General features: G+C 43.9%; 1 protein-coding gene across 4 annotated transcripts in view; it reads right to left on the reverse strand.

Moving 5' to 3' along the window:
* Positions 1 to 7,228: 7,228 nt before the first annotated feature.
* Positions 7,229 to 15,670, reverse strand: part of FYN (FYN proto-oncogene, Src family tyrosine kinase) — a 141,743-nt gene continuing 133,301 nt past the window's right edge. For all 4 annotated transcript variants that reach the window (XM_065630543.1, XM_065630545.1, XM_065630546.1 and 1 more), the window contains one exon: positions 7,229 to 10,119. In XM_065630543.1, the coding sequence (XP_065486615.1) occupies positions 9,911 to 10,119 (209 nt within the window). In that variant the 3' untranslated portion in view covers positions 7,229 to 9,910. The remainder of the gene's footprint in view (positions 10,120 to 15,670) is intronic.

Genomic DNA, 15,670 nt, shown 5'->3' on the forward strand with positions numbered 1-15,670 from the left:
GAGTGACACTTTGAAGCTTAAAACTCTCTTGAAATGCCTGTGTGTGGCTCGCTCCCTCTCTCGTAGGAAGCCGGGCTGCCTCTGCGTGAGCCCAGCAGATAAATGAATAGCTGTAGGGGAAACCCGGTGTGATTCCTAAATGGCGTGCCTCGCCAGGAAAGTCATCCTTTGCTTTTAGTACTTGGTTGCTTACTGTCAATGCCAAATGTTAAACCAACTGTGAATCAGAGTACTAAAGACAATCACATGATGGTTGTAAGAACTATATAAAGAACAAAAAAAGGAATTTCTCGTCTGGTATTTTTTTTAGATTAGACTTCAAGACACTTCCAAGTTTCTCTCTGCACCTCCAAGGAGCAGAAACTCACTTTTCCTACAAGCTGAAACCCTTATATATTTACACAGCTCCTTAAAGCCAAGTAATGCTGGCGCTGACAGCGTGGCGGGGTTCGAAGAGCCCCAGTACGGCACACTGACTGTGCTCCACAGCAGCGGTCCCAGTGCACCCGCTGGACACAGCTGTGTGTCCCAGCCCACACTGCTTTCCTGACTCCCACATCTTCCTGCTAAGAAGCTCTTCCTGATCTTTAGCCTACATTTGCTTAGTTCAACCCTAGGAGGAATCTGACTTGGCTGCAACTCGTGCATGGCTCTTCATCCTCCAGGCGTCCATGGGCTGCCGCCACACGCTGCCTTAATGTCTGTTTGGCCAGCTTGCACACCCAGGACGTCTAAACCATCCCCAAGGCCCTCGCTTGGGCAGTGCCACCGGTTCTCCTTCCTTCGACCTTCCCATGGCACTGGGGCTGGAGGAGGGAGCTGCCTGCCTGGCATTCCCGCCTCGGGAAGGGCCCTCTCCAGGTGCGGCCTGCTCTGCCAGCCCCTCTTTGTGGTCATGAACAAGAGCTGTGACTCAAGCACTTATTTCCTCTTCTCAGGGGACGACTGCCTACATATCCAGAGGGAAAATTCAAGCATTTGGGAGCAGTGCATGCCCCCAAACTGAGCACTAAACATGATTGTACTGGTGGCAGTGCAGTGACGCCCCGCAGACTGAGCTTACTTTCCACCCCGGGAAATCCCATGAGAGCCCGGCCCTCCTCGCTGATGGTCCTGGCCCCCTCCTTCCCTCCCCACTTCCCTCCTCCACGAAAGCATGTGCCAGCAGGACACCAAGCCTCCCTTTTAGGATATTCCTGAGTTGTCTTTCATTGCTCCCAGACTGCCCGGGCAGCCCTTGCTCTGCCAGAGGGTCCCAGCCAGACGCAGATGTGATGGGCAGTCGATGCTTGTGGCCGGAGCGGCTGCATTACAACCGCAGTCATTTGAGTCAGCTCAAGGTTTAATCCCTCTGGTCTGGGCTCAAGCATGGCGGCTCTGCTGCACAGCTGTTTTGCACCATGAGCACCCTGACGGCCGGCATTTTCAGCAGGGCTGCCTGAGCCTCCAGTCGTGCCAAATCTGGCTCCTGTGGCTGCCTCTCTCGCCAGCTCCCCACCAGCCTCCCGCCCAGGAGTAGCGATGGCCCCGCTGCAGCCTGCGTGTCATGGTGGGGAAGAGTGCTGAGGGGCTCAAGGCCACGTAGGAGCTAAATTTGGGGCCTCTGTGAACGTAGGTAGGCTGGGAGCGGGGAAGGACAGCTGGTCTGAGGAGTGCCCGACCCTCTTGGGGCTTATGCAAAGGACTTGCGTGGTGTTTGCTGTGCATGGACCGGCTCCCCAGGGAGTGTGGGCAGCCAACGGCAGGCAGAGTTTCCCAAGGGGATGTTGCACCAGTACCTGCATTTGTGGGATTTGTTTGTTAAGGACTCTGCCATGCAGCCATGCAACATCTCTTCCTTCACTCAGTGGAGCGGCCTCCCTTGCCGACAACAGTTACGGACAGTCTTCACCCGTTCTCCACTGGTTGTACCCTGGACACAGGGCTGCAACATCTAGCGAATGACAGCGGCCACCTACCACCCCTGTAGGAGGCCAGAGGAGGGAGGTCATGGCTGCGACCCACACCGGCCTGGCCCAGCAGAGCTCGGCCAGAGTCCCTGTCTGGCGGGGGCCTGGGGGGCTGGCATGCCTTTGAAGCATAGGGGGTGTGACCGGATAGAGAAGTCACAAAGCCTCAGGCTGTTCATTTCAGGCTCTGGTCCTGTCACTGGAAAGAGCCTGGCTTCATCCTTTTTGCACCCTCCCTTCAGGTATTTATATACATTGCTGAGATACCTCCTGAGCCTTCTCTTCTCCAGTCACAACAATCCCATTTCTTTCAATCTTTCCTCATACATCAGATGCTCCAGTCCCTTCACTATCTCTGTGGCCCTTTCCTGGGCTCTGTCAAGTAGCTCCATATATATTTTGCTTAGCCACCTAGAAATGCCTCTGGGAATTAATGCTAGCTCACTCAGCATTTAGTCTCCTGGGGTTATTTCCACCCTGACCACTTGTACATATCCTCATTTGGAGTGGTATTTGTGGCCCAAAGAAAGGAGCACAGAGCAGCCTGGCTCCTAAGGACATAGCAGCTGGGAAATACGCTGTGAAATCTGGCCCTCACGTGACTGCTTCCAGGTCCAGAAATCACATCTGCAGACCTAATGGTGTCTGCAGCTGTGACCGAAGGACCAGTCTCTGTCCCCTCTTAAACTTGCCAAACCCCAGAAACCAGCAGGTACTTGGAGCAGTTCCTCTAACTTGAGCTTCATGTGCTTTCTTAGCAGCCCAACAAGGAGAAAAAAACCCACACCCCACATGAAAGGCACGCCCTGCTAACTGTGTTAACAGCACTGTCTGCTGAATGGGTTTCAAAGCAAAGATGAGGTCCAGCCCAAACCTAAGTACTCACCCACAAAGTTGCAGAAACTATCAACTAACGCATTTTTGGATTAGGAAACTTAGAGAAGAGATATTCAAGTTCATTTCAGCATTTCAAAAGTGTCCCACATCCCCAAAACTGAGGCCATCCTAATTGCTTTCTGAAAGCCTGTTTTATATTTCTGAAGTCTTCCTACTCACTTCACTGAAAGCTGGATGAGACTTTAAACTCTTTTAAATTAGTATCTCATCTGTACTTTATTTACAAGCAGAATGTGATGCGTCATTTTTGGCCCATCATAGAAAGTACAGATTAATATTCAAGTGCAGGATGAGTGTTTTAATTGTCAAGGCAGCTAATATGGAGCTTTTTTTATAAAAAGTCATTGCTAGTTCTTGTAGTATTTCTTTTTTGATTAGGAAGATAATGTCAATATCGAATGCTGCTTCTTGTATTCTCTACTGCATCTATATATTCAGAGAACTAAATCATAAAAGTTTTTGCTTCCAAATGATTATCTGTTGAAATAAAGCACTGTTGTGTCGCTCTGCTTTTAACATTGGTGCTGTGAATTCATCTGGAGACATTGCAATGAGCATTTAATCCCATCTGCCTCAGTGTAATGCACATGACACTCCCACTCTGGTTCTCTTGCATTTGACTCACCCCTTGCTGCTTTTGCACTACGAGTGAAACTGGGGCTTTCTTCCCTGTCTTGATGTTTAGATTGCTAGGCACATGCCTACAAAAATATTTTCCACTTACATTTTTTAAGGCTCTTGCTTTGGCATGTTTCAGTCATGCCCGGGAGAGACACCTGAAAGGAAAGAAAGCAGTACCTGGATGTTAGCTTCTGCAATGCTTCTAATTAAACCTTTCATAATGACAAAAACCCTCCTGCCATTTGTTAAGATTTTCCCCACAGCATTATGCATCCTCTTAATTAACAGCAGAAGCTAAGTAATACCTATTTTATCCCCTCTTGCTTCCAATTAGTCATCCATTGATCATTACCCTCTCAACATTTGACAATTAACAGAGCCCCCACTCTCCACAGGACCGGGATGTGTAGCCCTTCAGAAATGACACGTCTAGAATAACGCGAGGGGAGCTGCGTGGGTGAGTAATGGGGCGAGAGGTAGGGGGAAGGGGAGGAGAAGGCCACCCAAGTGGAACAAAAGATGTGTAACATATGCAAATGTTCAGTATGCGGTATGTGTTTTATACACTGGCTGTATATGAGATCATATACAAAGCTCAGCTGGCGGTCGTGCTGCTTTTGGGTGGCATGGGAATTTGAGAGAACACTTGAGCTCTCGTATGATCAAACATACCTAGTCCTCTGTCTCTAAGATGCAAAGTGGTTCCTGATTTGGCTCTTTGCCACTGCTTTTTTAGGAGAGCAGGAGTTAGCTTCTGCTTCTCCATCGTCGCGAGGGCTGGGGACTGTGGGCTGTACCAACACAGCCCCTACCAAGTCACCCTCAGACGCAGTTGCAGCTACATGTGGTCATGCCTGAGCTGCTGCCGATGGCCAGGAGCGTGGTGGCAGCTCTGGGAGCCAAAGGTGTCTCCAGGGAAGCCACAGGACCCTGCTGCATTGCTGTTCCCCTCCAGGATCCTGGCCCCATGGCAGGGACGGCTCCAGCCCTGCACAGTGCCAGGAGGGACGTACTGGGACCACTGTACCCTTTTTCCAGCACCAGCGACCTTTCCTGTACAAGCAGCAACTTTTAGCTGGGGAAATCCAGTGGCGTAGCGGGACTGGAAGGCAGCCCAGAGCCTGAATTGTGCTGGTGAATGAAGCCAGGGCTTTTGGGCAGGTCTCCATCATGTGGGTGAACCCCTGGGTCAGCGAGTAGGGCTACAACATGGTCAGAAATCTTCCCTGCATCCTTTTATCCTTTTTTCTTTTTTTTTTTTTTTTTCCAGATGAAAATCCATCCATTACAAGGCTCAGGGATTTTGTGTGAAGCTGTGACAATAAGTAGCTGAGCAAACTTCACAAGACTCTGGGTGCAGGGCCTCAGCAACAAATGCTGATGCACAAAAAAGCAAAATGGAGCCCTTGGCAAGCTCTAGCCTGGCCATGGAGGAAGGAGATAATCTCATTTCTTTGCTCTTTGCCCTTTTAGCTATTCACAGAGCTTAATGCCGAGTTATTCCCAACAACGAGCCAAATAATCAAACTCCCATCTGGCCTGGTCAGGCAGAGGCAACACTTGCCCTTCAGTCACAGGCACACCAGACCGGTGACTTTTTTTCCCCCCATTGTGAACATATACTATTTACCCTGTAACACAGAAGGTATTTACACTGGGTAACAGACACCGCAGTTCAGGTTTACCAGTCTGCTCTAATCTGATCACCTCAATCCCCAGGCACAGCAAAACACAGGCACTGCGAGCACAGCTGGTGCTGCAACCTTTGGACCTCCCTCTACATGACATGATGTGCAGCCTGACAGCTGATGACCTGCTTTTCCTGGGAGGGCCCTCTCCTCCCCTTTCTGCCCTCCTGCATACTCACACCATAGGACCCAAGCTGCAGCTGTGCCCTCCGGAGAAATGTTTTTTCCCTCCCCGAGTTTGGAATCAGCTGCAGGTTGCTCTTTGCAGTAACTGGACACCCACAGAATGACTGGGCTGCAGCAGCAGCACTTGCTGCTACCACCCCTCTCCTGGCCTGGGGATAGGGATTATAACCAATCACAGAGTGAAAGCTATTAAAAAAAAAAAGGGAAAGAAAAAAGAAAAAAGAGAACCTCTTTTGTTGTTAACACCATTCTGTCCTCTAATCTATTCACATCCCAGTCTTACATTTTTTTTAAGCATTCAGCTGCAGGGGAGGGATACAAGGAGATGGATTGATGCTTGTGTAGGTATAGATGTTTTCATGTGCAAACTGTATTTCGAGCTATAGATATATGTATACATACATAAGAACACTGGCTGTATTAAAAGTCAAGAGAAAATACCTCAGAAACTTAAACGAAGTGAGCATTTCCCCCCTAACGTTCAAAATGAACCTCAGTAACCTGGTTTTAGCTGTCAGAAGTTCTCCTGACAAATTCAGAAGTACTGAGAGGGACAGACTAACACCCTATGCCAGTGGCATCCTGGCAAGGGCCCTTTTTCCCTTTTCTGCTGAAAGAACACGGGTTCTAGTTTGATCTGTGCAAGAAAATCCAAAACTGAAGTGCCCCTTTCTTCAGTTAAGATGGCAGGGAATGCTGCCCCAATTGACAGGAGCCCCTTCAGTGATAAAATTTCCCTGTATATGAGTCACAGGAAATTATAATCACTGCTTACTGAGCCTGCAGAACACAATGAGATTTCTGAGCTACAAACAGACTTCAATTATTCTTGAAAGACAGACAGATCCTCAAACTGACACGAATGCAGAAAATAAATATCCTTTTGTCTGCACTGCTGGTGGTAATTTCCCATTAGACAGGAAAAGCCTTCTTTGATGAATGAGTATTGTCTACACGTTGGAAGTGGAGCTACTGTGTATCTCCTAATAGCTCTTGCATGCTTTTGGGCTCAGCCTCGTGTGAGGCTGTTAAACCCCTCGGGTGCAATGTGGTAGCATTCATTAGTGTACTGCATTTTTTATTGCAGCATTTGACAAAAGGATGGTGCATTTTAAAATAAATCTGAGTAATTTTCCACTCACCTTGAACTTATGTGGCAAGGTCTAATACATTTAGAAATCTGCCTTCTCCATCTGCAGGTAGTCCTTTCCAGTCTAGAGGCTTCAGGAGAAACACTCACATGGGAGGCAGATTTTCCACTTATGATTATTCTTGTAATTTTAGCAGTTAATTACTTTTCCATTTTGTATTTACTTTGCTTTTCTACAGTGGTAATTAAATCAAACCCAGAATGCCACATAGAACTAAGCCGAACACTGTTTGCAGGAGCCAAAGAATATCATGTTCACACCTTTGACAAACTTTGGACCTTTTTGAAAACCCACCAAGTCTCACGTCATTTCTTTGCCATAGAAGTATGTTAGCAGGCATTAACTGTACTAAACAGTCCCTTTTGCAGCAGCATTGCATCTTCGCTTCTCATTTTTCCTGGGCCTGTTAAACCTGGCCTAGAGATGCCTGGGTCACCCCACAGAGTCCTTTCAGCTGCTGGTAGGTCGCCTTTTCTGGAACTTCGCTGCCACACCACGGACCGGTTGGGAGTCAGGTGTGCTGGTGGGGGGAGCGTTTGGCCAATTGTTTTTACCTGGATGGGATTTATTTAGTCTTACATTAAAAAAAATATTGGAGAGAACAGGGTATTTTAAATCTGATAATTCTTTTACAGTCACCACACAGCTATCTGTGTGTATACGCAGTGCTTAAAGAAAGGTTTTTATTAATTTATAGCAAAAATGCTAACAACCTTGTTTAAATTTTTGCTAATGTTTTTATTTGAGAGATTAAAAAACCCAAACAACAAAACTCCCAACATTAAGAAAAAGAAGCAGAAGAGCTACCGATGAGAAATGGTCTGGATTTGCCACTCAACAGCGGCACCAGTCCGCACACAAGCCAGCTGCAGGCAGAGATGCGGCAGAGACCAACATGGTACTCAGAGACCGAATGCGATACAAGAAACAACAAATCCAAGAATCAGAAGTAAAGGCCATAAAACCCCAACAGCGCCCCATCTGAGTCTTACTTCCAACGAGAAACACAGGCAGAATGAATGTTTTAGGCTCGTCCTGCATTGCAGATGGAAACCGTACTTAAGTTGGTGGCACAGCAAAGGCTGCCGAGGGAGGTGGCGGCACGGCTGTGCCTTGGCACTGCGCACCGGGCTCAGTACAGGACATTTTGGCTTCGCCAGCTCGCTGGGTTACTATGGAGTCGTCGGTTCAGTGGATGATGTTTTAAGGCGGGAGGGAGGGCGTAGCTGTGGGAAAAAAGAGGACCACGACTCTCTTTGTAAGTACTAAGAGGAAACCAAAAGTCCCACAAGAATTATGGCCTCTTCAGTACTCCACAGCTACAGGTACAGCAACATTGAATATATCATGTACATAACATTACTTATAGACTCTACATGTAAAATGTTAACCAATTTATCATGGAAATCTGGTAACAAGCAACATTGCCATATAAATTCACACTTCAGGAAAGGCTAAGTGTGGAAACCTCCTTTGCAAGAGGATTTTCAGTCTGTTTTGTATAGAAAATACTAAAATGATGACAATTTTTCCTCTGAATCTCAATTCATTGCAGGGTTAGTTTTCAGGAACAGAAGAAGGTTCTCTTTAGAAAATGGGTGAGTATTCAGAATATGAATTCACAATCTAAGTATTAAATAATTTTTTAAAAAGTTTCAACTGTCGGAAGTCTTACTTGGCTGCGGTATTTTAAAGCAATAACAGCAATACAAGGCATAGAAAATGTTTTCCTGCAACACTTGTAAAAGTATTCACGTTAAATGCAACAGAACTATTAAAGAATAAATTGCTTGTAGAACAGAGAAATGACAGACTAGCGATGCATTCAACCATAGTCCTTACAGTTGAACTCCAACTGTTTAAAACATACTGACTTTATAATTTGGAAAATGATGTCCCACAGGTGACTGGTCTGCATACTCCTACGAAATATGATGCCCAAATGGCACGACACTCCTTCTTGAAAAGTTTTTATCTCATCTCCACCATTATCTCCACAGTTTAAACAAAAGAACAACTATCCAAATGTAAAATGCTCTTTTTTTTAATTACTAAATTAAGAAAGTTAAACAGTTTTAAAATGTAAACTTGCAAATAAACCATAACAAAATGTAATTAAGACTTTAAAATTTGCAACTCAGTATTAAAAACTCAATAGAAATAGAAAGGAAATTTTTTTTGGTTAAATGTAAGTAATTCAAGGCTGGTACAGACAACTGAAAAGGTAATACTTTGTTCTGTGCATCCTCCATGAAATGTAAAGAAGTGCATAGTAATTCCACTGGAGAACTTGCAGACATAGGGAAAGTAATTTCATTAGCAGTACAGGACATTTAACACACTTATTTTACAATGGAAAAATGTTACACATAAAACAGAAAAATCCTAGTTGCATGACCAACAATTTAGCAGGTGGACATGGCTAAAATGCTATGATTTTAAGACCATCTGAATGTGGTTACACTGTTTAATAAATCTTTTCGAAATGTTTCAGTATACATGTTTTGATACAAGAAGTCCTTGCAGTTTCAGTTTTCCAGTTCAAACGGTGATGGTGTAGTTTTCTTGCTTTAAATATGGTCGTTTTAATTTCAAGAACAAATCATCACACACTTGTCAAACATTGGAAACATTACTGTAAATACAGCACATGATTCCTGAAAGAGCAAAGTTACAACCATCTACAGGTACATAATCATAAACAAAAAGTGCAATCCAATTTAAAAAAATCATGCTTGGCAAAAGCCAAAAATTAGATCACTGGCTTTCAGAATCCCGCCAGTGTTTTCATGTCTGCAGTAAAATTATCGCTTTCTGGGTACTGCTGCAGCAGGATTCATTCAATTCCAAATGAGTTTCCTCTGCAATAGCACCCTTATACTGTATGTACAGGTATGTATATATATTATATATATTTTATATATAAAAAAGCAAAAAAACAAACACCTGTCCTGATTTTTTTTTATTTGTTAAAACATGAAAAAAAATGTTTTAGACAAAGAGGCCACTTCTGGAAAATAATACTTTTAGTTGAATCAGGAGAAGACTAGTTAAAATCACATAGGTTTCGCGTCTTAAAAAAAGGAAAGCACTAGGATCAGTTATTGGCACTGAGTTACTATTTACAATGAACAGAGGTTTTGCAGTTTACGTAACATCAATACAATGCAGTTTTGGAGTCTTTGATTAAGAAAAAACACATGTTTTTCTCCTTTTCATCCAGGACATTCAGATTATTAGGACAAGTGGTCATAGGCAAGGGCTGTGGAAGTTCCCAGCTTCAGTCCCTCATGTGCACGGCGGTGCTGGAAGATGCTGCTCTCTGGAGAAGCCGATCACGAAGTTGGAAGCTGAAGGGCAGGTGGGGCAGGGCTGAGAAATACCTGGTAATTCATGACAGTGTCTGGAGACCAGGGATTTACAGGTTGTCACCAGGCTGGTACTGGGGTTCTGTTGCAGTGAAGTAGTCTTCAAGGAAACCCTGCAAATATTCGAAAGTTGGGCGCTCCTCTGGGTCTTTTTTCCAGCAGTGGATCATAAGCTCGTGCAAGGAGATGGGACAGTCCTGAGGACATGGCATTCGATAACCACGTTCTACTTGCTCCAAGACTTCACGGTTATTCATGCCTGTAAAGGGCAGACAAATCCACACTGTTAAATTACAGAAAAAGTAGCCTGAGTATAACTATCTCTACAATACATACGACAATACGTATGTTTTTCTCAATCATACTAATTTCTTCTGGTTCAGACAAGCAAAAAAACCCCACTCCAATGTCCTGTTTCTGCTCTCCATCTACTGCAAGGTAACCTAGATTATTTCCTTTCTCAGTAAAGGGTTTTAGGATCCAGTGATGAGTAAAATGCTGCTCCCATGGTTACCCTCTTGGTTTACTCACAATGGGCAGGATTTGGCACATTCTCTCTCCAACAACAATAGCTGTGAAATATATTATATGAAGCGGTTAAAGAAAATAACAAATCCTATTCAAAATTCTAGAAATTAAGATGAATTTTTTAAATCCTCACACTGAGCGCGGGCCTTTATTGAAGTGCTCTGTAAGGTCCTGCTGCAGTAACTTCAACACAAACTCTGCTACTTCGGGCTAGGAGTGATGTCCAGCAGCATTACCTTCAACACTGGTTTAGAAGCTTACTGCTGCTGCTCTGCACTCCCTTGATCTGTGCTGGTTAGTGTTGTTTCTACAATATTGCACTGTTCCATCTCAATGCAGAGGAGAACAAAGTTGCTCAGAAGACAAGTCAACCACCAAGCTAAACAGCTCCACTGCAGAACCACAGCTCTCTCTGACAAAAGGTAAAAAGTTACTTTACCATCTTGCTTGTCTCTAGAGGCAAGCCAGGCCCTTTGCTACTTTGTCTTTTCATGCAATCCCTTCAGCCCTAGGTCCCTCTGCTGAAGTGTTTTTTCAACCGTACATTAATTGCAGTCAACCTTGACTTTAGTTTAAATAGCTCTTCCAGTAATTCTTTTGGCTTTTTAACAGTACCAAGATTAAGACTAGCACCGCAGGCATGCAGAAGTATTTCAGAGAAAGCATGCACGATGACTGCGTTGTGGCTTGCCAGTTGGCAAGCCCTGCCCCAGTCCTCCACTGAAAAATATCTGCAGGCTTCACTCCCCTCATTTAGGAGGTCATACCAAGCAGCTCTGCAGATGAACAAGGAGGGACACTGAAGTTCCTCCATGACCAAATCTAGAAACCAGCAGCTTGATGTTGCTCTCTCCATTAGCTTATCCTTCCCCTGGCTTCCATGACAACATCTTCCCTGGGTTTCGTCCACTCTGTTCTTTCAGGGTGTCGTCTTAAAGAATTCCCTTGTCCCACCTTCAGGACCGAGGGGATCGTCTTTTTTCCCTCTACTCTGTATTTTTTGTAAACTTATTTGTGAGAAATAATTCAACCATCTTCTTCAATACAGACTCATTTGTCTACTCTACACTTTGACTAGTGAGAATAATATCCTTACACTGCCTGGCATTTAGGCTGGTAACTTAGCTGTGTCCTTGGATTTGGTCTTTACTCTGTGTCCTCATGTCCTGGCTGTGTTTAATTCTTAAAGATGTTTTAAAAGAAGCATCTGCAAAATACAGCCTTTCCTGGCCATCCACATCTAGATTCTCATCTCATGTTAGGATTACAAAACACCTTTTCCTCTTATCTTAACAAGGCAATTTCCTCCTGCTGATATCCATTTGTGGTGTCTCTGCGAGGACCATTTTCCTAGCTTGTTGTTGTAACCACCCCTTGCATGGTTTCACCACTTGCTCCTTGTTGCCTTCTACATGAAATACAAGATGCTTGTCTTCTACTTTCAAAGCCTCTCACAGGCTGCCCCACGAGCATTTAGGCTCTCATTTGGCCATGGCCTGGTCAACCCATAGTTCTGGTCAGCCTATTGCAGCACCTTCCATTTACCAACAAGTTCTGATGAGCTGTTTCTTATACACATGGAAGAATCTCCCCAGAAAACTGCCTCATCCTACAAACATCTCCTTACTGTTCCCTTTAGCAGTGAGAATTGCAAAAAGAAAGGTCAGATTACTGATTTGCAGTATTTCCTAACCTGCAGACCAACACTTTAGCACTGGTTCCTTGTGTTTGATTTATCACCTGCATTTACCCAGTGTATTTTTGGTGTTACATGTTTACGAGTAGGAGCAAATGCTTTGTATGGCACCTGAAGTGGTCTGTGGTTAGGACTCCAGAGAATAATAAAAATAGAGCGGTAATGATCCTCTGCAGACATCACACTACATAGAGTTAAGGTGCTCCTGTAGTACTGACTCCAAACTGATGTTCTTGTTGTTAGGTCACACAGGCTCATGACAAAACAGAAAAGCTTGCCGCACACTCAACAAACGTTTGGGTGTTCCTCATTATCCAACAAGAACATTTTCAAACAGATTCTACTCTTTTATTAAATTACAAAGCAACACTAGTGGTCTGTTAGTCATCACCAACCCAAAGGCAGCATCAAAACAAACCTTCTGGCCTTGCTGTTTTCAAGACACTACAAGAAAAGGGCATTTGCTCATATTGTGTTCTCAATATTCATTTTAAAAATTTATATTTAAAACATAAATCGGCACCCTTTTTTATATCTTTGTCTTTGAATCAGCTGAATTACCTTACGTTTTAGGGTAAGAACTTCAGTGCTTTGCTTCCCTTACATATTAAAGGCTACAAAAATAAGTGTTACCAGTAACTCGTCTATTGTATATACCTAAACCACAAACAAAGTGCATTCTTTGGTTTTATTTTGGCAGTACCCCTTTAAGTACAACATGAGTGGAAGCAACAGCAGCAGAAAAGCTCCTTCTCAACTGATTTGTTATTCTAAGATATCAAATGTTTGGTATTTTTGAGTGCATTACTCAGTGCTACAAAGCACACTCTGAAACTTGATAACGAACTGTATGCTGGAAGAAAAACCCGGAGGAGAGAGAGGGGGGTAGGAAAAACATAAATATCTCTTCACTTACCTTTTTTTTTAAAAAAAAAAGAACAAACAAAAAACTAAAACAGAAAAAAAGAACATAAAAAAGACATTGCTGTCTGAAATCACAGCCACTTTTTGTCCCTGAAAGTGAGTCATGGTAGGTTTTCTCATCAGAGTATAAACCAGGAATATGTTCTCCCCTCCTCTCCTCTCCTCTCCTCTCCTCTCCTCTCCTCTCCTCTCCTCTCCTCTCCTCTCCTCTCCTCTCCTCTCCTCTCCTCTCCTCTCCTCTCCTCTCCTCTCCTCTCCTTTCCCCTCTCTCCTCCCTTCGAGTAAAACCCAGATGTGAAACGAAACCAAGTCATCCTCAGGTTCCTTACTGGAATTCATACATCCAGTAAGGGCTGTAGTACCTAGGATTTGCCAAAGAAATTCTGTCGGTTTTTACATGTGCTGTTAATTTAAAAAAGGAGTTTCAAATACTTTTTTTTTCCCCAAAAAATTGATTGGATTGTTAGCCAGACTTAAAAAAATAGCAGTGTTTCAGATATACTTTTTACCTCTCAAAAGATCTATTTATGTTTACAAACCTATTATCTAGATCTGCTTAGCTTATCCCACAAGTTTTAGTGTTTCTCTTTTGATAGCAAGAGCCTGTTGTATCTGCACTTCTAACACCACAGAGAGAATATTTGAGCAGTCTGTACAACTGCTCTCTCTTAATGAATACCCGAGAGTTCCGACTCTTTTAGTAAATAATAAATGAAATTCTGCTTGCAGTATGCTTCTACACCCCTTAAAATTTTATCCTAAAGTCCTTAAATCCATGGAACAAACTACTCAGCAATATTAAATCTGTGGAATAAACTAATCAGCAATATTCTTCTGTAGACTACAGGTATTTCAGCAGCTCAAAAATCAGTTTGTGCTCACCGTGTTTCTACATCTACCATTTGGACCAAGAAGGAAACATCTGTTTTCCAAAAGATGTTTTTTCCATTAGCTTTTTATTCCCTCAGAAGAGCAAAAATGAGATAATCTCTCACCATCCAGCTTTATTGGTGAAGTATCCAAAAGTCTTAGGATGCCACAGGATATGGCCACTTTAATGATCAATACAATAAAAATCTACGGCCCGCATGGACTAGGGACAGAAATGCAATGCTGCTGGACTCCTCCTAGGAAAGCTGCAGTGGTAAGACTGACTGTGACAAAAAAAAGGATGTAAAGTTTCCAGTTGTTGCTAAAGAAAACACTGGAGAATGCTTTGGAGTGCCCTGACGAGCTTGACTAGATGGAGCACAGCAGATGTGCAAATAGCACCGATCGAGGCAACGCTGCTCTCGCAGAGGACGGGAAACATGACTGTCACCAGGCAGCATCCCCACATCCAAAGCTAATAGGCTATATAGATTACTTTGAGCTATGTGAAGTCCACTGAGGACAGTGATGGTTTTAAGTCACTTTATTCTTGCTTTCTTCTGTTGGACTGAGAGTTATACTGCTTCAAGGCCCACTACAGTTGAGAGGGTAAAACTGCGTAAACCTCCAGAGAGGCTGGATCATGTTGGCACTGAGATCATGCTCTCAAAAGAGAGAGGGACAATGGAGATAGGTTGATTTTTGGGTTTTGTTCCGTTTGATCTAGAAGCAGAATTCTTAACTTCCATGGACAGCCCCAAAGAAAAGCCAGAGTCGAGGGCACAGGGATGGGGTATGGGGCTTAGGCAGGGAGATTATTCCATATGTAGGCACAATAGTGCACTGAAGGCAACAGGAAAGCTGATCCTGAAGGAATACAACCTTTGAAGGATAATGCTGTTCTTACAGCATACAATATGAACCTAGTTATGACTGCAAAAGTAGCAACAAGTTCTAAAAATCTGGAAGTTATGCTACTTCATTTAGAAATCAAGGCCTGAAAACCCCCAACGACTATCCACAAAGCTAGAAAGCTAGGCTATCAACATATGTTGGGGTGTTGTGAGTGTTGTTTTTTTTTTTTTTAAGTTATTGCTTGGTATAAGAGATGCTACTTTGAGCCACAGCATTTGTGAGGGGAGCTTTCCTGCTTAGAAAGAAACCCATCTGAGCTTATCTGTGCTATGTGCTGAGTATGCACCTCTCTCAACTCCTTATCTACCATCCATGATGAGGCCACACACACATATGCTGGCTAATGGATGTGTACTTCTCCCTAGGCTTGGGCAGCATACCATGAGCTCTCTGGCACTTGTGGCCCAGCTTTCCCCAGGGGTGAGGAGGCTGAACACAGTTCCGCAGGGACTGCAGAGTTGCTTGGAGCCCAGACTCAAAGATCTGCCCGGCTGGAGGCAGCAATGTGGATAGTATTGTGGTGGTTGCCACGCTAGATATAAAATGTAAATGCTGTTGATGTGACAAGTGCAGCAGAAAGCAGAAGGGCCAAGTTCAGAGGTGCTTGTTTAGTGCAGCTGGGATTTTTGCCTATCCAAAAGGCAACATGTTAAAAAACCCCCAAATTCTCTGACTACTGCTAGAGAAATGCAGCCTCCTACACTTGAACTCCACTAAAAAAACCAAACCTAAGATCCAAGGGGAATTTGTGAAAGGGGAAAGAAACAAACACTGAAAAACGTCGAATAAGCAGACTATTTTTTAAACTTGGTTCCTCTTCTGCCCATATCTAGTTTTTATTTCCCCACTGTGGTAATGGAAATAGAACCTCATGCCC

Source organism: Caloenas nicobarica, chromosome 3 (genome assembly GCF_036013445.1).
Source record: "Caloenas nicobarica isolate bCalNic1 chromosome 3, bCalNic1.hap1, whole genome shotgun sequence".
NCBI lineage: Eukaryota > Metazoa > Chordata > Aves > Columbiformes > Columbidae > Caloenas > Caloenas nicobarica.